Genomic DNA, 24265 nt, shown 5'->3' on the forward strand with positions numbered 1-24265 from the left:
CAGTACATGTATGGACATACCCTACATCTGAAAACACTAATTTATGTTATGATGTATCTGCTGTAGAATTTGGTGAGTTTGGAAAGTGATGGTGGCAGGAACTTCACAGGTAACCTAGTTCCCTTACAAAGAATTAAATTTATGAATATGGAATAAAGTTTTTAATATATTTTTAGAAATACGTATTTTCAAACCATTTTTTTTTCAGGAAAGGTTGCTGGTTTACAACAATTTTTTTCTATGTTCATTATAAGAATTGTGTGTTTTTTCTTCCTTTGTTTGTTATAATGATGAATGACATAGATTTGTGAATGTCAAAGCAACTTTACATTCTGAGGAGAGACCTCAAATCATTTGTAATTGGGCATTCAGATTGTTTCCATAATTTAGCTATTGTAAATAGTGTTGCAATGAGTATAGAAGTGTGCATATCCCCTCAAATTAGTGTTCTTGTATTCCTCAGATTGATCCTAGGAGTTGAATTGCTAATGAAAAGGACTGAAAGGTCAGTGAGAAGTTCTTATAGGATTTGAATCATAAGAGAGTGGTAATTCTGACCGTGTACATTAAACCCAATATTTGAGTCAAGAGTTTTTTTTGGAGAGAATGGACTCACGCACAGAAGCACCTGGTTATAAAAAATAATACAATGATCAAGCAGAATTACAAAGATCTTGTATAAATGTTTTTAGAAAAATATATGTCCATAAAAAATTACTGTTTTCCTACAATTTTTTTTCAGATCAATTCTCCTTTGCTAATTGAAGGCTGAAATTTTATGTTGTATTTTCAGAATGTTATGATGTATTTGCTATAGGATTTGATGAATCTAGAAAGTGAAGGTGACAGGAATGAGCTTTGTAGTTAGAAAGTGCTCACCATATATCTACATATAAATATAAAGGCTGTTTTAGTCCACAATAAGACCACATGGCATCCTGTTAATTATGATAACATGGATCACTTACTAGAGAGTCTTATGGTGAACACCACCTTTCTACTCCAAGAAGTGAGAACATACTATTCAGAATGCCACCATCATGACTGCTGAAAGTCCGTTTCTCATAAAAGATTAGAAAATGAAAGAAGACAGATATGGAAAAGGAATACAGTGTAAACATACTGCTATTTTTTTGATGATCTACAGATCTCTCCCTAATCCCCAGTTGTCTTGTTGATTGGATACTAACTGTTCTTTGCTTTTTTATTTTTTTTTTCACATTTTAAAGGACAGGTTTATTAGGAAAAGGAAAAGACAAGACCCTTGCACAGTCACAAGTGGGCAGAAAGAAATGATGCTGCTGCTTTGTAAAGGGAAAAGGTTTGTGAAAAGAAATAACTGTATAGTCATAGGTGGGCAGGAAAACTGCAACAAACTTTTTGATATAAATATGCACCAGACTGTTTTGTCTATTGTGCAAATGATGTTCATATTACATAGTGGGTTGTCTTCTCTGCTCAAATTATATTTATTTCAAGTGCATTAACTTTTAAAAATATTCAATTTATAGTGGTTTCCAATTATGACCTAATGATATAAAACAAACACAGGCTACATATTATAATGTGATAAATATTATTGTGGAAAACATCCAATTTCCCATGTGTTTGTTTTATATGGGACATTTATTTGTCTCCATAAATTTCAAGTTTATTTAGCACAAAATGGCAAACTTTAAGAACTACTATATGGTCATGCCTTTGAATATTCTACAATGGATAAATATACTGAGGTCTCTTTCTATACAGACATTATAAAGACAGGGAATCTATACACTAGACATGTTTATATTAGAGGACCAAAACAATTTAGAGGTCTTTTGGATAAATTATGAAGAAAGACAGGGTAGTATGAAGGAGTGGGGGGAAACAAATATTGTTTAAAAATGAACAATGATGTAAAAAATAAAAAATAATAATTTATTAAAAAAATAAAGGTAGATAGATAAAAATATTCCTAATGTATACTATTGGAAAAATTAGCCAATGTCTAGTTGTTCTTCTTGTAGTTAGCTCATGCAAACAGCTAAACAATGACAACTCTCCTTTATATTTGTCATGCAGAAGTACTCTTTGAAACCAAACATTGCCTGAGCTACCTTGTTAATGAGTCTCCATTTCCTACAACAAATGTTGATTACATTCATTCAGTCATATCCTTAGGTCTCTATAAGTATTAAAAAATGTTCTATTTTACATTTTTGCCCAGCACAGACTTACAGATTTGAATCTTTTACATGTTATAGCATGAATTAAAAAATGACCCTAGACTACAAATTCTGCCAATAATCGGGTTTGTGATTTAGTTAAGCCACTTAACCTTTTAAACTACAATGTCATTATATATAAAATATCTTCTATAGAAGTAGGATAAAATAAAATAATGTACTTGGAGAAGTATTTAAAAATTAAAACACTCCATCACTATAATTGTAGATCATTCAATAAGATCTCAGTGTCCCTTTGATAATGTCTATTATTTTTGTAATATTATTTATAAGATAATTATAAATTATTTTTGTAAAATATTAATTAACACTAAGACCATTAACAATCCTGTCAAACATTTATTTTCCCCTTAATACACCTTAGTTGTTTAATAATTAATTAATTCAACAAATTAAGGTAATATTCATTTATTTCTATTTTTGACCTAAAATAACATGAAACTGAGAAATATTCCCATTGCCCACCTTATAAGTAAAATTTCCAAGCAAGTATCAGTTTAATCAGGCAATACCATTTAAAATAACATTTATTTAGTAAATAAAGAAAATAACAGGGTACAGCACTCAAACACTGTAGATTATTTTATACTGCCCTCATAAATATAGTTGGCATACATTTTTAAAATTTATATATAAGGTGATTCTCTTTTCTGGAACAAACATTGAGTAATCATATATGATAGAAATGCTTAAATAATATTTTTAAATTTCTTAATAAAGTTGGCTATGTTAATGTACTGTGGTTTTTCTTAAAGTCATCATTATGAGAAAAATACATAAATACAGTTGATTTCAATTTGATCATTCTTTGCATACTACCTTAGGGATCAGATTACCTTAGCCTTTCTACCCTCTTTGGCAATTATGGAATCTTTTAACATATTATAACATATTATTGACATTCTTGGTCCTCTGCTTACCAGTCTTCTTTTTTTTTTTTTAAATATTTATTTATTTATTTATACAAGCACTGGGTACAGTCAGAAGGGTGGGAGGGTGAGAGAATTCACCAGAGCCAGAGCAGGGAGCAGAACAGACAGACTGATGAAACACACTGCTGAGGGGAGCAGTGGGAGGCAGGAGAGGTCTGCACGCCATGTGGGACTCTCACCCCGCGGGCTGGGGATAGAGCAGGCACTGCAGAGGCTGCAGGCAGCTTCGCAACCCAGCGCTCAACCGCTGCGCCACTGGGGAGGCCCATCAAATAAATTTAAATATAAGTTTATGAAACTAATTACCTCTATTCATAACTACTTCTGAATAGTTCAATTTCCCTTCCTAGAGTAAGTACTCTAGAACATTAAGTGGCAGATGAGTAGGATATATCTCCTCTGACATAAATACAATACAAAATTTATATTTTTCTGCTCATTAAATATAAATAATTGCATTGAAATTCACTCAATGCTTAGAATGTCTAACTTCCTTTTTGTCACCCACTAAATATTATGTTGATTAAGCTTGATATTCTGAATTGCCTCATTATAATATATGGATATAAGTCATGGACATAAGAATTAGTTTGATCAGATTTCTTACTAATATTCACTTATACTAAGAAAACAGTTATATTATTAATTTATAACTTTTGTTATTTCCAGAGAGTACTTGGAGGTGGTGATTAGAAGTTTAATTCAAAGGATGAGGCAGTGGGTAATTTTTTGGCAGTATAAAGATAAAAGAAAATTTTAAGTTAGACAAAGGTAATGAGAAAGAAGATGGAAAAATCCCCACTGTCCCCACACCCAAAGCTTACCTTAGTGCAGAATTGGCACTTATATTTCATATGACTTTGCCATAGTATTTTCTTTATATGGTTAATGAACATTATATCTACCTGTGATCTGCCTAAGAATACAAATACCATTAATCACATTACTTATTTCTGTAAGGAGCTATGCTTAGAATTTTAAGTAACTTTCTACAAATGAGCTTTTAGAAAATAATCTAATGAATATGTGTTCTGCTTCAGTGTTGAGGAGGAAGTAACAAATTCATTTGAACCTACAAATTATTTCTGCCCCAGAGAATATTCTAAAACATGCTTCAAAACAATATATTGGGAATTCTAGAAATGATTTTTCCCAATATACACTAGTTAGCATGTGGAGCCCATCCGTTTCATATTAGCATGTTGTAAGAATTTATTTAATTCTTATATAAGTATCCATTTGAAAAATGCGTATTTAAAATAATTTGCATCTGATATGTACAAGTAGTGCTTTAACACTGTATTTCTAAATGGTATAACAGTTACAACAAGGAGTCCTGAGGAAGGGTAAAGAATATCAACATGTATGTGACTTTGTTAAAGAAAACAAAAAAAGTGAACCCAAAGATATATATCTTCCAGTATTAATGATGGCAGTTTAATCCTGGGATAAACTGCAATTAACTCTAACATTTTGCATTTATCAATGAGATATTGTTTATAGATCGTTGAGTAGAAACAATGAAATAGTATTATTCTCAGTTTCTGTCATTTTCAGACTTCAGTCAAGAATAAACATAATGTGAAGGTATTCATTTGCCTATTTTCTATTTCATCAGTACTCTCCTGAAATACATTATTATTATTCATTTTATTAGGCATTTGCATGTTTGTTTTAATTAAGGAATTGATGCTTTCTTCAATCTCTATGTATACATAACTTGTTAGCTTAATAGTGTATGATGATAAGGTCAGGGAAAAATGCAAAAATGAATGAGTAAAAAATCAAAAATTAGTGTAAAGAGTGGGGATTCATTCAGGTAGCTCCTGAAAATTTCATTTCTATAAATTGAATATAACTGCTTATGATACGAGCAATGTAGATAAAGTAGGCTGACTTGTCATTAAAATGATCAATTAAATCAAAATTCATGATGCAAGTGATAAAGCACTTCAAAAATACAATTCAGAGCCTAGATTCTCAGTAGGGATATTATCCACTTATTTGTTATATTGATATCATTTGTTATATTGATATCATTTACATTTTATATATATTTCAAATACAAACTTACTGTGTAGCACTGGCCTATACAAAAAAGCACAAAATAAATCAATCACTTTATGGAATTAATTTATTAATTGTGAGACAATGAGAAATATAACTCCAAGACACTAGAATGCCAGAAACTGAAACCAAGTCTAAAAATCAGGTGGGCATGAGACAAAAATGGTCTAGAACTGAAAACAAGAATGTAACATGCATTTTAGAAATTCAGAGATGAAAAGTCTGGGGATGACACTGAAAAACTCAGACAGGGAAAAAAAAATGAGCTCCCAAAATTTAGAATTACAGAAATCTAAGGAGTCAGGTTTTTAAAATGTTAATATGGAGAAATAAGATGACAAGGACAATGCAGAAAACTAGAGGGGAGTCTCTCAGACTACTAATGTGGCACCAATAAGGCAAGAAATGTTCCTGGTTGTTCATTTTGGTGGAGAGATTACATTGCTAATATAATATTGGCAGAATTCCAGTTAAATTTCTTGTTTTTGTTATTTAAATACTTTTTTTTTTTTTCAAGTATCTAGTGAGCAAGGAATACAGTGTAAATAGTCTGGAAAAAAAAAAAAAGTTCTTTAGATCCCTTCTTTGAATTGCTACATTTGCCAACTAAGGGGAAACATTTGCTTTGATGGTTCTCAATTCCTTAACCATAAAAACAACAAAAAGTTGGGCAGGATATATATTCTTCATAGTATTGTTCTGAAGAATAATAGAAAGTCCTTCATATATATATAAATGGCCCAAATTAATTTTATTAATAATATTTCAAATATTTTCTCAAAAATGTAGACTCTATCATTACATAGCTCAAATTTGTTGTCTTTTTAGCAGTTACATAGAGCACTAGGTGAGCTGATTTCTCTATCATTCAAAATTTATTCTTTACATTTCACATTGTATACTCAAAATAGGTTTATTTTATATACAAATTCCAAACAGGGAATTAAAAATAAATTAAACAGAGAAGCTGCAATTATGTTTATTTTAATAACTCACTCTGATCTCTTCTTATATTTCCAGTGGGGGAAAAATAGAAACTCTAATTCTTACTCTATTAATTTGAATTCCTCAACAGTCTACCTTAGAATGTGGTAATGGAGTTGTGGAAGTATTTTACCAAATCAATTCAAAGTTAATATATCAAACATGGATATTTTTAAATGAAATTTTATCATAATTATTTTTTGTAAATATTTGTTTCTCTTGAAAAATTAAGGAAATGAAAGAAACTATATTCCTGCTATCATTGATAAAACACTTAAAATATGTTCAAATGTAATAGGTGATTTTTGAGATTTTACCAAACACTGCTTACCAAGAACAGTACTAATGAGTTATTTGGGAACACTACAATTCATTCTAAGTATTTCCTTCTCTGTCTACCCCTAACTCCAGTTTCTGGAAACCTTCTGCAATCTGTCTTCCATTTGGAAATATTAAGAATAGAGATTGTGTCCAAAAAATGGACTTATGTAAGAGGAAAACTAGTTTGCTAAGGGAAGGATGATGGTGAAGGTATGAGGGTAACTGAGAATATAAGAGGTATCCAGAGAGTGGGGGAGCATAGGCCCCCCCCAAATTCTCAGAACTTTAAAGAAGGCCATCTAGGAATTTCCTAATTAATTATAGAGCTAAGTCATTCTGTAAAGAAGTTTAAATTGAGAGAATCAAAACAAAGTGACAGGATTGGAGGAAATCTTTTTACACATTCCTATCTATATTTATCAACACTGATGAAATCAAATATAAAATATATACCAAACACATATGGCTATCAGGACAAAGCATAATTAGCTACAACTACCTCCCTTCTGTGCTTAAGTAGTACTTGTTCTATCACTTATGTTAAAAAACAAATTATCTGTTTCCACATTTTATTATAGTCTTATCTGGTATACGCACTTGCTTTCTTATTGGAACTTTCCTTAGTTTACCACTTAAATTGGTACTTATCAATAAATATGTATTCACTGTACTAAAGTTTTTATATTTGAAAATAGTTTTATATCATTAGAAAGCAAAAAAGAGAAATGCATTTTCTTGGAAAATAATTGAAGTTTTACCAATAGATTAAATACAACTATGCCACGAATTAAAAAACTACCAAGTTTTGAATTTATAATGTAAGTAGAATAGTCACTATTTTGATCCAATCAGGAAAAAAAAATCTCTATACAAAACAATCATAGTGAGGCATAATAGATATACTACAAGTACACATTCTGTTGTAATTTTGTGTTATTTTTCAAGACAGTTCATTGTTATACTGCCACTGTTGTTTTAATAATGTATAAAGAGACTTGGATCAATAAATATTTTATATAGAAAAAAGTTCAATTATTATTTATTGGCAAAAGAGATGAAAGGCTTGAGAAAACCAGCATATCTAAACTTAATTTATGCAGTATTGCTATTGCTAGTAGGACGAGAGCATGTATTTCTATTTTTATTAGCTTTAGTATATTCAGGTGAATATGGAAAGTTCATTTGAATTTTATGTCGAGATTAACCCCAAATTTTCAGGTCCTTACTCAACAATAGAGTAGAAAATACAGGGCATTAACATTTTTAGTCAAGTGTCAACAAAGAATATGCATTTACAAATTATCAAACCTATACTTTTCATTTGTGGGAATATAACAATATCATAATATCTAACAATAACATAAATATCTAACAATAACATAAATAAAACATGCCAGTGTTATTCTGTAAATGAACTAATCAAAACACAAAAATATTAAATTATTGGAGTCTAGAGTTGTGTCTAAATGTCAGAGATGATTCTTAGGAAACACTGATTTATTTAGTTAAAACACAACAATTATGGTCAAACTACAATTTAGGACCAAGTATAATTCATAGTATGAGGCAGCCTGTGGCCATCTCATGGATGTGAAGGAAGAGGAACACAATCAAGAATTTCTCTTGTAAAATACCATAGAAAACAAGTCTGATTGTTTAAAAATACAAGTGACAAGATGCACTCATTCTTCAAGAAAGGAGTGATACAACAAACCATAATCACCTGGAAGTATGTGAGGATGCATGTATGTATGTTTGCATTATTGTACATTTAGAGAGAGAGAGAAAAAAGAGAGGGAAGAAGAGAAGTAGACTTTCTGTAGGTAGGAATTTTCAAGTGCTACCTAATAAAGTAATCAACGGTCCACAAATTATTGGAGAGAACCCTAAATCCTCTGCTGAAGGTATATTATGAGATTTATTAAATATTACTTTGGTTGTTGCCCAAGATCAAAATGGCCATTTCAATTAAAACTATCTTCAATTTCAGTAAATACTAATGTGCTTGAAGAACAAGCTAGGTTTTCCTATCCAAACAAACTGATATGTTTAAAACACCAGAAGCAAAACTTTAACAGATTTCTTTGAGGAAAAAAAAGACTCAGATTTTCCATAAAAGATATCTGCTAAAGCAGAAAGGCAATCTAATTTTTAAATTGTGTATTTGAGATCAAACAGATGGCTTTTGAGAGAAAAGTTCTAATTTCCAAGTTATAATATTTTTCCTTGCTTTGTAAAACTTATCTTCTTTATAGCTAATCCTCAAAGGATATCTACATAGAAACAGACATACAAACAAAAATAAAACAGTTTATGTAGATTTACCAAATTGTCTGATGTGATATGTTTTCAAGGAACCAGACAGCAGTATATTAATAACGTAACATATTCACAAAATTTAAAAATAAGTGTTTCAAAAAACACATATTTGCATGCATGATATTTGGATTAGTATTATACATAGTGATCATTATTATGCTAAATTCATGTTAAGTGTAAATAGAACAAAAGATTCAGGCAAAATTCAGAAGTGACATCTTTTAAGAACTTCTAAAATTTTAATTCATCAGGCATTGAAATCTTGTCTATCTATTCTAAGAATGTTTTTTCAACTTTTCAATGCATTGTGCTTTTCCTAAATACAACAAATACAAATCAGCTATAACATATAATTATATGTGCATTTAGTCTTTAAGTTATCTTTATTTTTTTACTCTTGTCTTTCATTTCTAACTGACATCTGATATACTTTAATACTGGGAACCTGTTGCAATGGAATGTTGTCATCCATGCATCCTTTCTATAATTCAAGTATGCAGTTTTAGGAGATCCCTCAAATGGTTACTAGAATATGCTTTTTGTGGTACATAACATAAATAAGATACTTACTGGTAACAATTTCAAACTTGAAGATTACTTACTAAAATTCTCTGTAAATTCTTTATTTGCATGAAACATTGGTATTAGAGATTGAGACAAGTCACAGATATAACATGTATATATAATACAGATATAACAGTAACATGAAATTAAAACCCAGTGCTAGTTTGGGAACTTATCCTACAACTTACAGTCTCCTATTTCTCTCCTATTCCAAAGTACATCAGATTCACAGCTGTGGTTAAAAAATTTGTATGGAGAGCTATAAATTGGTTATGATATTGTAGCTGAAAAATATGGCCAAAAACAGGAGTTTATGTCTCAAATAATTTAATAATTTATGCATTTGCTGTATTCTTTTGGAAGATGCGTGTCTGATTTAAAAAGGAAAGAGCTTATACTCTTACAAAAGAGAAAAAGAAATGAAGATAACAAGTTATAATAATAAATATTTTTGAATAAAGTTGAATGCTAAATCCAGATACAATGTGAAGATTAGAGGATATAATGACTACACAGGTAAAAAAGTATAGATTTCACACACAAGCATGAGAGAAACATCATAAGCCTTGATGAGAGTAAAAAGTAGGTCCACAAAGGGTTCTTCAAAGGATATTTATGACAAAGGAAATTAAATAATAAAGGCTCTGAACACAAAACTGCCCTGAATATGAACTGTTCTTCTTGTTTGGAATATGATATACAGGAGTGGAGGATCCTATTTGCCAATTTAAGAGTCCAAACTATGAGTCACAATAATGAACTGACATGTAAAGTTTCCAAAGAGAAAGGGAACAATTAATGCTTGAATTCATGTCTTTGTTATGTTTACTCAAGCAAAACAAATCATGTATCATTGGAGTTAGTCCTTGGATGAGAAACAAAAGAAGGCAATTTTTTTCAGTGGACTTGGTTGAGTATAATGAAACCCCTGAAATAAAGGAAACAGAAAATTGAGCTGAAAGTTGAAAAGATGGCAGTGTTCAAACTTCTGCGATTCATTGTTCTTTCTGTTCATAAGAGTTAGACTTGGGAATAAACCCAACGAAAGAAGTGAAAGACCTATACAAAGACAATTATAAAATACTGTTAAAAGAAATTGAAGAAGGCACAAAGAAATGGAAAGACATCCCCTGCTCATGGATTGGAAGAATTAACATTATTAAAATGTCCATCCTACCAAAAGCAATACACAGGACATACTTCAAAGGAATAGAATACTGATGAAATTCATATGGAACCACAAAAATCCATGAATAGCCAAAGCCCTACTAATAAAACTAATAAAAACAAAGGAGAAAAGAGGTATCACACTTCCAAACTTCAAGCCATACTACAAAGCCATAATATTAAAGCAGTTTGGTATTAGAACAAAAACAGACACACAGAACACTGGAACCGAATAGAGAGCCCAGAAATAAAACCACACTTATATGGACAACTGATCTTTGACAAAGAGCAAAGAGCTGGTAGAGTGAAGCACTAGTGCCTTGGGATTATAGTACGTACTTTTATAAGGGGAAAATTTCACTCAGACTACTTGTTACTTTTTTTTTCTTTTTTTTTTTTAAAGATTTATTTTTATTTGTTTATACAAGCACTGGGTACAGTCAGAAGCGCGGGAGGGTGAGAGAATTCACCAAAGACAGAGTGGGGAGCAGAGCAGGTAGAAGGACCGAAGTACACTGCTGAGGGAAGCAGCGGGTGGCAGGAGAGATCTGCGCGCCATGTGGGACCCTCCTCCAGGGCCAGGGAGCAGCTGGGGATTGAACTGGGCCTCAGAGACTGGGGGCAGCTTCGCAACCCAGCGCTCAACCGCTGCGCCACCGGGGAGGCCCCTACTTGTTACTTTTAACTCAATAGTAAAGTGCTATATTTATCATTTTATGTTGTACAAAAGATGTTAGCTTATGTTTAAGAACATGTATCCTCAACACTGGAATTACCAGAGAAATATTGACACTAAATGGCACAAAGAAATTAAAAATAACTGAAGGAGCATATATAGTTTTGGCCATTTCATTCATACATTTCAATGCAAATAATTTAAATGCTGTACCTCATTTTCCTGAAATATTTTTCAACTTGCTGCTTAATTTTAGACATTTTCCTCCCTTGATTGATTTTTGTATAATTGAATTCCTCAAATAAAAAGTAATGCTACTTCAAATTGCCTAACAATTTTTCTTGAGAAAAACATTTTATCTAGTTCATTGAAAAGAGTTTTAAAGAACAATATCTACAAAATTGTTAACCAGTTTTCAAAAACAGTATTTGCTTCCCTTTGCACATAATTTGGAGTTAATAAAAAAGATGATTTCCACTTTTAAAATAAGTCTAATAACATAAGTCTAGTAAGTGTGAATTCAAGGGAGAATTAATTTCAATTTCATAATACATGTTCAACTGAAGTCTCTAAGTTTCCTTTTGAAAAACTTTCGCTTTTGCCTACTAGAATCTTTAAGGCTTCAAGGAAATACTCATTTGCCAGAAGAAATGAATTCATAGCATAGATCAAAATGATCTGATGGAACAGCATGAATTATAACTACTCCTTCCCAAACCCAGGTACAATGTCAAAAGACCTACAAAGAAAGAATATAGGCACAGCAGTTCATAGAAGATGAGTCAAAGAACAAGTTGAAAAAAAAATAAAGTAAGGTATATCGGAAACATGCTTCCTTAATACACAACTGTAATTATTATGATCAAATGATGAAAAGCAGAAGAGCAAATAAAGTTTAACATGGCAGATGAAGAGAACAGATGTATTTAAAAGTATAAAAGAGAACTTTATCCTGCAGAATGAGAATTCAACCTTTTTTTAAGTTCTAGCTCTACTCCCCTGGTAACTTGACAAGGGAAGAATAACAACTATGATTTTAGGCAATATTACTGCATTAAATTCCCTCTGAAATAAGAGAAATGTTAATAACTAAGAGGAGGCCATAACTTTGAGTTTAGTGTACTGATTCTTATAAAGCCAGGGACTCTGGAAGCAATGCCTACAGGTTTGTTACAACGTATATAAAATATCCTATGGATTAGAGAATTCTTCACAGTTCCCATTCCCAACTACACAAATCACACCTCTTTATATATGAGCCACTATCTAGGCAGTACTTCTTAATCTGTGGCAATTTTGCCTATCAGGGGACATTTGTAATGTCTGTAGACATTTTTAAAGTCATGATATGGGGGAAGGAACATGCAACCAACATCTGAAGGTCTCTACTAGGGATGCAAAAAATACCATGAAATTAATCGGACAGCTTTCCCTTTCCAGAAATAATTATATTTTGGGCAAGACAATTCTTTGTTGGCAGACTGTCCACAATTTTGGAACATTTAACAGTATCCCTGGTCTCTATGCAAGAGATTATAAGTAGTATCCCTTCTTCTCCACTCATGACAAACAAAAATGTTTTCAAATTTTCAATCATCCCCAGAGATGGAGAATAGAAGGGCATGCTGGCAAGCTATGGTTCCTGTCATATCTGTAAGAGAATTTGATTCCATATGTGCTTATGGTAGTTCCATGACAATTTCCTTAGATGGTCATCTACCCTGCCAGCTTCTCTCAAAGGAGTTTGCCCAGGATGGCAGGAGTAGATCAGCTGAAGTAAATTCACCCTAAGCTCATTCTGGAAAAAAAGCAGGTGGCTTAGGAAATTTAATTTTCAAATTTTGATAATTAGGAGTAATATACTATGGCCTGAGTTCAATCCCTGGTCAGGGAGCTAACCCACATGATGCAGCAGACCTCTCTTCTCTCACCCCAGGATCCCCTCAGCAGTAAATCTGCCTGTTCTGCTCCCACTGTGTTTCTGTGAACCCTAGCACCCCCAACAACTCCTGCCTATACTTCAGTTCTTCTGCACAAAAATAAAATAATAAAATATTTAACAACTATCTTTAAAGGCAGCTCCATTATAACTCCTCATTAAATCCATTGGGGAATGAGGTAAGAAATATTTCTATGCCATATTTTACTATGCCAAAAATTTCAATAGTTTATTTTATACAGTTTAAATTGTACACAATCTTATAAAAATATTGCTCTTAACTACCTGGAGGAAAGAATAGAATGGAAGAAAATAGCAAAAATATTGTTTTCAAAATATTAATAGTGCCTCAGAGTTCAGTTGATTAACATTTCTAATAACCACTGCAAACAACAAAAGAATGGATATGGCCACTTAATTCAAATTAAAGAATACTGTGTAATAAATGCTGTATTCTATTTAATAACCATTAATATTAAAGTAGAGAAAATAAATTCTTGAGGCATTATTTTCTTAGTAGCATATATTAAAAGGTTCTCAGTGAGACGAATTTAAGAATTCCTACCAAGTAGAGCTTTAGCTTTAACGATTTCCCAGGTATAAAGACCCTGGAAATGGATCAGTTAATCAAGAATCTACCAATTTTACAAGAGTTGTGATTGTTGACAAGTGTGATCTAAAGATCAACAGTAAAATAGGGTATATGAGGAGAAATTTGCAAGTAGAAAAGTATTATGTACATTAAAATATACCAGAACTTTTAGATCAAAATGACAATCATGATAATTTATCTTTAACTCTGTATGGTGAAAGACCAGACCTCTCCAAAATGTTAAGAATAGACCCGCCAAGATGTGTCACTTTGGTCCATGATTTATTTAGAGCTGAGTTTAATGGAGCCCCGACAAGCACCTGAGTAGCTTTTACCACTCGCTTATCTACCTAGAAGAATGAAAATTGGGGTTATTACCCAGAATTAGGGTTTTACCAGAAATAAACTTTCTATCAGAAAAATCTACTGTGGCAGGGCAAGGATCTAATTGTTGAGTATCTGATTTCTGTGTCTATGGCAGATCATCGAGTATCTGATTTCTCCTGGAAGTCACCTCATCCTCCCTGAAGGCCCCTCCTTTCTCCCTGAATTCCAAGACCCTTATCCCATCCCTTAGTTCAGGATATACACCCTCATTTCTCTTCACATATCCTAGAACCCTCATTTTATATATATTTCCTGCACATGTATAATTGAAATTGTTCCTTTCTCTTATTAATCTTTCTTTTGCTAATTTGATTGTTTCAATAGCCCAAGAAGAACCCGAAGGGTGAGGCTGAAATTCCCTCTCCTCCTTGGCAATAGAAAGTGATGTTCTGGTTAGTTTGCAAAGTTATTTTAAATGAGTGCTAAGTAAAACTTTTTTTTTTTTCTTTTTGGACATAGGGAAACTAAAGCTACGAGAAATTAAGATGCTGTCAAGGGCCATATAGATAGTGCTAAATGAATTAAGTAAGGAGGCCATTAGACTGAAGTGGTGCTGATGCTCCTATTTTTACCAAGCAAAATAAAATTTAACTGCATAAATATCTTAAGCTTACAAAACTGAAACCTAAGGACAACCAATTATAGACAGACAACTAGACTCTAAACTAAAGTTAATCAATAATTTCTTCCTTTTGTTTCTGCCTTTTCTCTATTAGTGTCCCACCCCAACTCCTGCCCAAATCCTTCTAATATCCCCTAGTGGAACTGCCGGTTTGAAACTGAATTTTGTCGACACTCTTAAAAATTTTAATATTCCTCAGTTTATCATTTAACAATTGTAGTAAATAATAAAAGCTAGGCTTCGTTGTGTCACAGAAAATTATTCAAATGACTGCTCTCTTCAAAGTTATCCTTATAGATCACAGCATCTTGATGCTGTCATTACTTACAAGTTGAAAATAACCTCAAAGGTAAGTGATGACTTTTAGGAAGGAGTTTATTTTATGGGAGTAAACCAATGTCTCTTAGATCGGGTCAATTTCTTGAAAGAGGAAAATCCAATCAGATAAGAGATTGGTGTGGAAACTATACGGTCATTAGAAATATTTCTTTGTATAGTTTATGCTAATTCTGTAGGCAGTATGACAAGAGAGTTTTTGAGAAGGCCACATTCAAAATGATTTTGAAAAATGTATGCCATCTAATGTTTCTGCTCAAATTGGAGAAAGGGGCATGGAGTAGACATGTGGAGCAGAGAGACATGTGAAGAAGAAGTCACACTTGCTTCGAGGCTTTGGACTTGCACCAGGGACTCCGGGGACATGGCAGGAGACACATGGAGTTGAGACATGTAGAGACACTTGGAAGAGACATATGTGAGAGACAAGTAGGGAAGCTAACAATGACAGTGTTTACCTTGATTTGTACTTTGATTTTGTTCCTTTTATCCCAGACTTGCCTGGCCCCTTCTGCCATCTTTCCTATGGTTTCCCTCTAGCAGGCACCTTAGATTTCTGGCAAGCATTGGCACGTCAGGGGCCCTGCTCTGGGCCAAGCTTGCTTAGCTGAGAATTTACCCACAAGAGGATGAGTAACATTGGGTGTTTTATTGGAAAACGATTATCCTTTTTCCTCTTTCCTCTCTATGTACACTATCTATTAAAGTTCTTTCACATTAAGGGTATTCTTTGTCATTATGTAACAGATAGCAGAACCCATTTAAAGTGTGCAAATTTGGGGTCCCCAGGGTACCCCTTCATCTGTACCCTAATGCTTTGAGATGAAACATTTAAGGGGTAGAAAGCTTTTAATAAAATAAAATGTTACCATTTATGAAATTAAAATCATAGCATATAAGAAGTATAATTATTAATCTATTATAAAATTTCAACTGATCAAGACTCTAATGGAGAAATAAAAAAATCACTTCATTACTATTATTTTGTTTAGGAAATTGCTCTAATTTTGTTCGATAAGTTCTCATGCTATGATTTTTAAATGATATGAATCAATTTATATATGCTACTTGTTTATTTTCAATTTTCTATTCTAATACTGCTAGAATGAAAATGAGCTAGTAAGTTAACAAAATAAATTTTACAGTTTCATAATCATGTAAATTAAATTAAGTAATGGCTGGAAATATGAAAGTATTTTGTTAACATTTTACAAGGCACTTTGCAATTTTATCTGGCAACTTTTTAAAATTTTAGATTAATTTTAAGCACTATTTTTCAAAATCCTGTAATTATATTTGCAACTTCCTATTCTCCTTCATATCATGTGTGGTAATTGGAAGCTGTAGAAGTTAAAAATATTATAGAATAAGTCCTCTGCTTTTCCAGAATGAGCAATGTGCACAAGATTTTAATAATTTTAACTATTTTATTATGGTGAATAAGTTACTCCTAACAGGATATAGAATGGTGTAAAATACCTATAGGCTTCTGTTACCTGCTAAATCACTACACATTTAAAGAAAAGATAAATTAATTAGAATAGTAAATAATTCACAGGGTTTAATAGAATGATTGTTTTGTAATTTTAACACACATTAGTTGAGAATAAATCTTACTTAGAGATTTAGACATTAAATGGGTCATTCTATTATTTGTATGATGTGAATATATATATATAAATCCTTTATATTTATATATATTATACACACACACACACACACACACATATATATATATCTCCTTTATTTAGGCCCTTACAATATACACTCATCAAAGTCCATGACTATCCAAGTACAAATACTACATAAATTTTATATAAATCAATATAAGAACATTTATCATTTAAAAAATTATCAGAATTCCTGCATTATCAGCTTTTCAGGGATGTTTAAGGTAGGCACACAGGCTGGACCTGTTAGCAGAGTTGTGTGCCTGAAAAAAAATCAAGGTTTAATTCACTTAGGTATATTTTGATGATGTTATCAGTTATTTGTACTCAGCAAACAGTCAGATACATAACCTGATTCTTCAGAAGAGTTGGAAATATATGAAAGGGAGCTTCTTGAAAGACAAGATGACATCCTCATCTGGAACTGACATACTGCTGGCATCCAGCTGTCTTTCTGGGTAGGCCAGGGAAACTTGCCTGAGAGCAAGTGCATTTAAATTACACCCTGTGCTCTGCAAAGTCACCTTGGGATGCAGAAAGGTTTACCTACATTAAATGATTAAACTTTCCCTATGTATACCGGTGTCTTTCACAGGATTGCTTCCTTGTCACATTGGAAACAACTGTGCCATATTAATTTCATAGGTATTTTAGACCTGAATTTTAAAATCTTGTACAGAACTTAACTTTAAAGAAGAAAAAAAAATGGAAATGTATCTTACCATGAGAATTCTGAAGTTACTTTATTCTGTGAAGACAGAAGATGCTGGTTCCTGAAGCTTTATTTCAGAATTCCCTAGAGCCACTGGGTACCACAGTTTTTATTTGTATCAGAGCCTCCCAGAGAGAAGTGTGAAGAGAGTGAAAACTAATTGCCCCGGCAGCTCTAGGAACACTGAAGCTTTATGGGAAGCTCCAGAGGAAGCACAGCATTCTGTGATTACAAACAAGAATGAAGTGTCCAAATTGTATCAGCTTCCTGTGTGGTCACTTGAAGGTGTCTATTATTATTATTATTATTATTATTTTTATTACAATTGAGGATAGGTTTCTCTTTTTATATTTATTTTCTATCTGAAACATGTTTTTATATAACTACTTACACATCAACTTACTGTCATGAGGATAAAGACAGTGAGGGAAATACAATACTGAACTGCTGAATGAAAGGTATCATTTAAACTTGGCATTATTCAAGAAAAAATGAACAATCAAATGGAAATCAGCCAAAGTACTGACATTTGTTTGCAAATATTAGTTTGCATATTTATAGGACAAATAGCATACTGGAATCTGAGTTTCTATAAACAGGGACAGGCAATGGTTCAGAAGCACACAGAACCTCATTGCTCTCACCCCCAACTCCTACTCTCATACTTCAGAAATAAATGCATTTGTTGTCATCAGTTAACTATTCTTTCAAATCTTGTCAATTCAATCCGCCAACATCTTTAAGTCTAATATAAAAACAGACCTTTTATACTGTTTTCTATTTTAAATATTCTGAGTTAAGGAATCTCAGAAAGAAAGCAACATTGTTTAAGTGTTTAAGTTTCATCTAATTCAGTAATTTTCTTGAAAACTTTTCCACCATGTACATAACATCAATCAAAATGTCTGTAGCACTGTAAGAATTTAAACAGATAGTGGCTAGCTAGCTTCTTCCAGCAATATCTCACCACTTCTCATCCAAGTTACCAGAGCATTCTCTAGTAACCTATACTACTGACATGGTTAAACTTCTTAAATTTATGAATTCAGGTACTTTGAATATTAAGAACAAATACAAAGTACATAAAGTTTATAATTTTTTTGCTAGAACTGTAAGTAATTTCAATATAGTTAAAAATCTATCATGGTCAACTCTTGCAGTAAAATGATTATCTGTTAAGAAAATCAAGCAAAAATGTACCACCTGATATCTACTTGAATTATCTCTTTATTAGCAGATAATTACGTAATCTATTCTTACCACTACAGATATGCAAACATAGCATTTCAATGATTAGGTCTTCACAATTTAAGCAAAGGGATGTCTTGAAATAGGTGGATAATTTGGGCAAAGGGCATGTAATTGCCTGAAGTAGAAACACAAACTGTGAAAACAAAAGAGCATTATAATCTGAAACAGCAATTACTTCCAGTCTCTATCCTGCTTCATTGCACATGACCAGTTTTTAACCATTACATTTGTTGATTCTTTGGTATGAATCAACCGCATAAGACCTTATTTTCACACACACACTAATGGAACTCTTCCCATTAATGTATATTAGCTCAAACAATACATATATTTAGGGAAAATTATAGTTTACAGTGGGTAGCAATAATCTAGATGATATGATAACTCACCTCAAAAATTAGCTCATTTCACTAATAAAATGATTGTCTTCCAATTTCACCCACAGAAACACAAAGAAAGAAAAAAATACTTACACTGCACGATGAGCTGCACCAAGGCTTCCCTTGGTTTCACATTAAATCCATTGTACTGGCTTGTCTGACATCTGTACATTCCTGACATTTCCCTAGATACGTTCACAATCCTCAGTGTTCCATCATAACTCTCCATTTGCATTGACCCATCAGGCATAGCAACTTCTTTATCCGCTCTAGACCAAAGGATGATGGGTTTAGGTTTTCCAGTTACTTGGCATTGTAGTTCTATTGTGTCTCCTTCTCGGGTGACCAAAGGTGATTTTTCCTGTGGAACAGTCAGATTGGGTGGAACTTGAAATGGGAAAAAGAAAATTTTTCAAGGTTAGTATAAACTGGTAAAGCACATTCATATACATAAAATCATAAGGAAAAAAATTCTGCTGGTTGAAGAAATGTGACATTTCAGATGGCAAAAATTAAGAGATCTTGAGAGTAAGTGGCACTTATCCTCATTTAAAATAATTCTGAATTGTTTTCACAGACCTCACTCAAATGAGGTTTTAAATTATTAGCAAAATAAATAAAGCATTAAATTGGAAAATGAATGGTCAACATAAGGACAGTCTACTCCATGACTGGTCATTATCAGTCATTAACTGGATTTTTTAACATCATCTGCATTTCACAGAAGTCACCCTGCTGGCTGGAGATAGGATTCAGTTTTCCAATCTTCTGTTTCCTATGGTTTTATCTTTTACCCAAAGATGTTCAAAGAAAGAGTTAGAGACAATATAGACTTACAAGGTAAAATAAATACAAGGAGTAGGCAAGGGAAATAGAAGCACCACTGCATAAAATTGGAAGTTTTGACTATGGTTTAGAAATGGTTGTCCAATTTCTAAATTTACAACTTTGTTTTCTCCATAGTTGAAAAGTAATGGAGCAGAATACAGTGTCACCTACTGAAGAAACATTGTATATTCTCTTTGGGACTTTTACTATTCACATTTGAATTAAAAATAATTTCATTTTAAAATATTTGAGGTCATTATAAATAGCTTGTCATGATATGATGTTGCCACTACTTATGGAAAATTAATTTTAGATGAATTTTTAAAAACATTTTAATAATATATGGATTTAAATTTAATCAGATAAAATTTATTTCTGATTTTAGTGAAAATATTTATGAAAAAATTAGGCTGCTTTACTGGAACTCACTGTGCTGGATATATGCCAGGGTTTAGTGAAAAACATGGAAGTACTGCTCAAAATTTCTTATGAACAATACCATTTATTCCATTGAAGTCTTGATTTCTTACACAAATATATAGGTAGTTAAATACATTTATGCAATAGAACATATATATATATATATATATATCAAAATAGCATGTGCTAAAGTCCCAGAATAAAAAGAACCAGAAATATATGAATATTTCTATTTTTCTCATAAATGTCATATGCTCCCGTTTGAGGTAGTACTGCATATGTATGAAAAACAAAGGTTTCACTCTCCATTCTAGCATTCTTGTGCTCCAGTGCCCAGGAACAAAAGCAATTATTTTCTAAATCATTTTTCAACTAATCTTGAAATGTAGTTTCTCTTATTACACAGAGAAAAACAAATTCAAGTCCAAAGAAATAAGAGAATTAATTATCTTGTTATTTAAGTAACTTCATGCCTACTTTTTCATTTAATTCTTTCATTTACTTCTTATTTTGAAAAGGAACTAGTTGAATAGTACAGAGCATGTTAGAAATCAGAAAATATGACATTAACCACTACCATCTTTTTGAAGTATATCTATACCTTATAGGAATTAGCATCAAGAAAAGATAACTCAAAATGGCTACAATAAAAAAATACAATTTTTAAAATTAACTAATTTGTTATTAGAAATATAAGTAAATAAATGATTTAGTTAAATAATCTGTTCTAGTTGGAGTGACCACAGGGACTAATGCTATTCTAAGCAGCATCCTGTATCAACAGTATCAAAAGGAAGTTACAATACTTGTTTGCCTTCTATGAGAAAAGGTGCACATTAACAGCAATAATCTCAGCATTTAACAGTAATTTTGTCCTTATTACATGCCAGGCATAGTTAAGAATTTTACATTTTCATTTAATTCCCATAACAATCCTACAGATCAAATAAATAAATTTAAAATTTCTCAAATGAGAAAATGGAGAATAAGACAGGATAACTACTTTTTTTTTATTTTATTGAGGTAACATTGCTTTACAACACTGTGTAAGATTCAGAATATGGGATCAAATCCATTCAGATGTATATTACTACACAATTAAAAAAATCAAATTGAGATCAATTTATAGGAGGTGGTCAATGTGGAAATATGACCCTGAAGTAGGCACCTGTAAATTATGCTGATGTGATGTATAATTTGATTAGTACTAGATTCCTCTCCTCTTGCTCATGGACCAATCCACCCAGCCCATCTCTTTGTCACTATTTCAGGAACAATATAAAAGTGTCAAGGAGTAAATGACACATATTTTTGCAAATTACATTGTTTATCATATCTCTGCATTATTTTAAATATCTATATTGGTATATATTAGAATATTTCCCATATATAGTCAAAATTCCTTATGATAAGCCAATCTAAATAAATATCTAAATTTTGATAAATTTGTATGAAATAAATGAAAAGATATTATAGCTGAAAAAACTATTTAATAGAGAGCTATTATTTGAAATTTTATACCCTCATCTCTTCCAAAAACAAGACATTTTCTTGGCCAAATTTAACCACTCTGAGTATTAATTTCTGTATTTTGAAACTAAGAGTTTGCACTGCAAGAGATTCAATAATAACTGATGTGCTGATTATAGGAACAAGTAGTAAAAGGTTAAAGATAGAAGTGGTGTTAAATAAAAGTTCTCATTTCTCTATTTAATAAGATGAATATCCAGAGATCTTATTATTTTATTAGGTTGTCCTAATAAAGAAAAATCCTTGACTATATTTCTTATATTTATCATGCTAAATATAATAACTCTTTTTTTAAAAAAGATTTATTTATTTATACAAGCTCTGAGTACAGTCAGAAGTGCGGGAGGGTGAGAGAATTCACCAGAGCCGGAGCCGGGGGCAGAACAGGCAGAAGGACCAAGGTACACTGTTGAGGGGAGCAGCGGGCGCGGCAGGAGAGGTCTGTGCATCATGTGGGATCCTCGCCCCGTAGCCGGGGATCGAACAAGTGCTACAGAGGCTGCAGGCAGCTTTGCAGCCCAGCGCTCAACTGCCGCGCCACCGGGGAGGCCCTAAATATAAGAACTCTTAACAGAGATATTTATAGTAATGATTAGCAGAGTTAAGTATAGAGTTCTAGGCCATGAAAAATTTAGTGTGGATGGAGAAAGAGAAATCTATGAAAACTTTGAGGAGGTAAGGTCTTACTGGCCAAGAGAATTAATGCTGATAACAAAATTTAAAGTCTCTTTGTAAATTTGTTATTGATTTATTTATGTAAACTTTCCTCATTACCAGATCAAAATTAAGGAAATGTAGACATGTGTTTTAGTCTAAGCAGTATAAAAATACTTATAAATTAGCCCAATCTTTGTTAAATAGCAAAGCATAATACCAAACTGGTTTATTTTTCATTTTCTCCATGAGAGTTTTTAAATTTTGTAATCAGCTTTAATCTCTTGGCCAGTAAGACCTTATCTCCTCAAAGGTTTCATAGATTTCTCTATCTCCATCCACACTAAATTTTTCATGGAACTCTATACTCAACTCTTAATTATTACTATAAATTTCTCTGTTAAGAAGTCTCATTTGCTTTCATGAATTTTTCTTTATTTTATAAGTTGATAAACTCTAACTTCCTAAGTCTCTTCCAGTCTATGATTGCCTATCTCTACATTACAAGTCTTAAATTTCCAAAGATAAGCACCATTTATATCTTGACTTAGTTGATAACTGTCAACACATCTCATCTGCTAAATTAGGAACTATAATATTTTCTCATCTCCCTTTGCTCATTACTTGCAATCAGTTGCTTTGCATTCTATAGCAAAATGTATCTCTCATATTTGCCTGTTTCTTTTCATGATTCTAGGTATATTTCACAGTAGAAGTTACCATTTTTCTTTTGTGACAGTATACTAAGTGGTCTGTCTGTTACCAGTCTAATTCTTTCAGATTTCCTGTTACCTTGTCATAAACTTTATCTTCATAAATATAATTTTGTTATGTCACTATGAAAGCAATAAACCTCACTGAGAATGTTCACAATAATACTTCTGTAACGAAGAAAACAAAACTTGAAAACCCCTGACAAGATTTTTTAGTTTATTTTTTCTCCTTTTTGGATTAACTGTTATCTTTGTCAATGCACTTGTATGGAGCGATATACTGGAAATGGAATTTACTTTGCTTTTAAATTAATATTGTTAATAAAATAGTTGTAAATTAAAAAGACTGACAAATATATTTAATAAATTCATGGTACAAGCACAAAAGACATGATGATACAGTCTTTATATGATTGCACTCATTGATAAAAATTATATTGTTAAGCAAGATAAACAGGCTAGTGGCTAACAGAAATAGCTATAACATTATTAATAAGTAAACAAAACACACTGCTACGGAGCAGCAGCATTTAATTTTCATAAAATAAGTCATATGTCAACTACTGTTAATGAGGAACTTCTTAAAGGGAAGAATGGATGTGATTTTTCTTTATATTGTCAATATTCAGCACTTTATTTTGCATATGATAGGTATTCAAATATTATAAAAATGTACAAAATAAGACAGTGAGGTAGTTGGGCACTGATTCAGGGAAGAGAAGGAGACTTACATGGGAAAAAAATCTAACGCAAAATTAACCCAGAAGGAATTATGCCAAATAGCTAACAGTAGTTCTTCACTTTGAGTGTGGGGTTATTAGTAAGTTTTATTTTCTTTATGCACACTCTTCATTTTTCATTCTTTTACAATATGTGCAATGCATATTAACATCTTATAGGCTCCAAGAATTCCAGAAAGACTTAAAATGTTAAAACTATCTATTTTCCAAAGTTCATTTCATGAAAAGTCCAC

At 32.0% G+C, this 24265-nt stretch overlaps 1 protein-coding gene across 2 annotated transcripts in view; it reads right to left on the reverse strand.

Annotated features, from left to right (window-relative positions):
• MDGA2 (MAM domain containing glycosylphosphatidylinositol anchor 2) overlaps positions 1-24265 on the reverse strand; it is a gene marked incomplete at both ends in the record, with an annotated part of 688627 nt that overhangs the window by 120382 nt on the left and 543980 nt on the right. For both annotated transcript variants that reach the window (XM_084239552.1, XM_084239553.1), the window contains one exon: positions 19241-19534. In XM_084239552.1, coding sequence (XP_084095678.1) covers positions 19241-19534 — 294 coding nt within the window. The remainder of the gene's footprint in view (positions 1-19240; positions 19535-24265) is intronic.

The sequence above is a fragment of the Talpa europaea genome (assembly GCF_964194135.1).
Source record: "Talpa europaea genome assembly, chromosome: 8".
NCBI classification, from domain to species: Eukaryota; Metazoa; Chordata; class Mammalia; order Eulipotyphla; family Talpidae; genus Talpa; species Talpa europaea.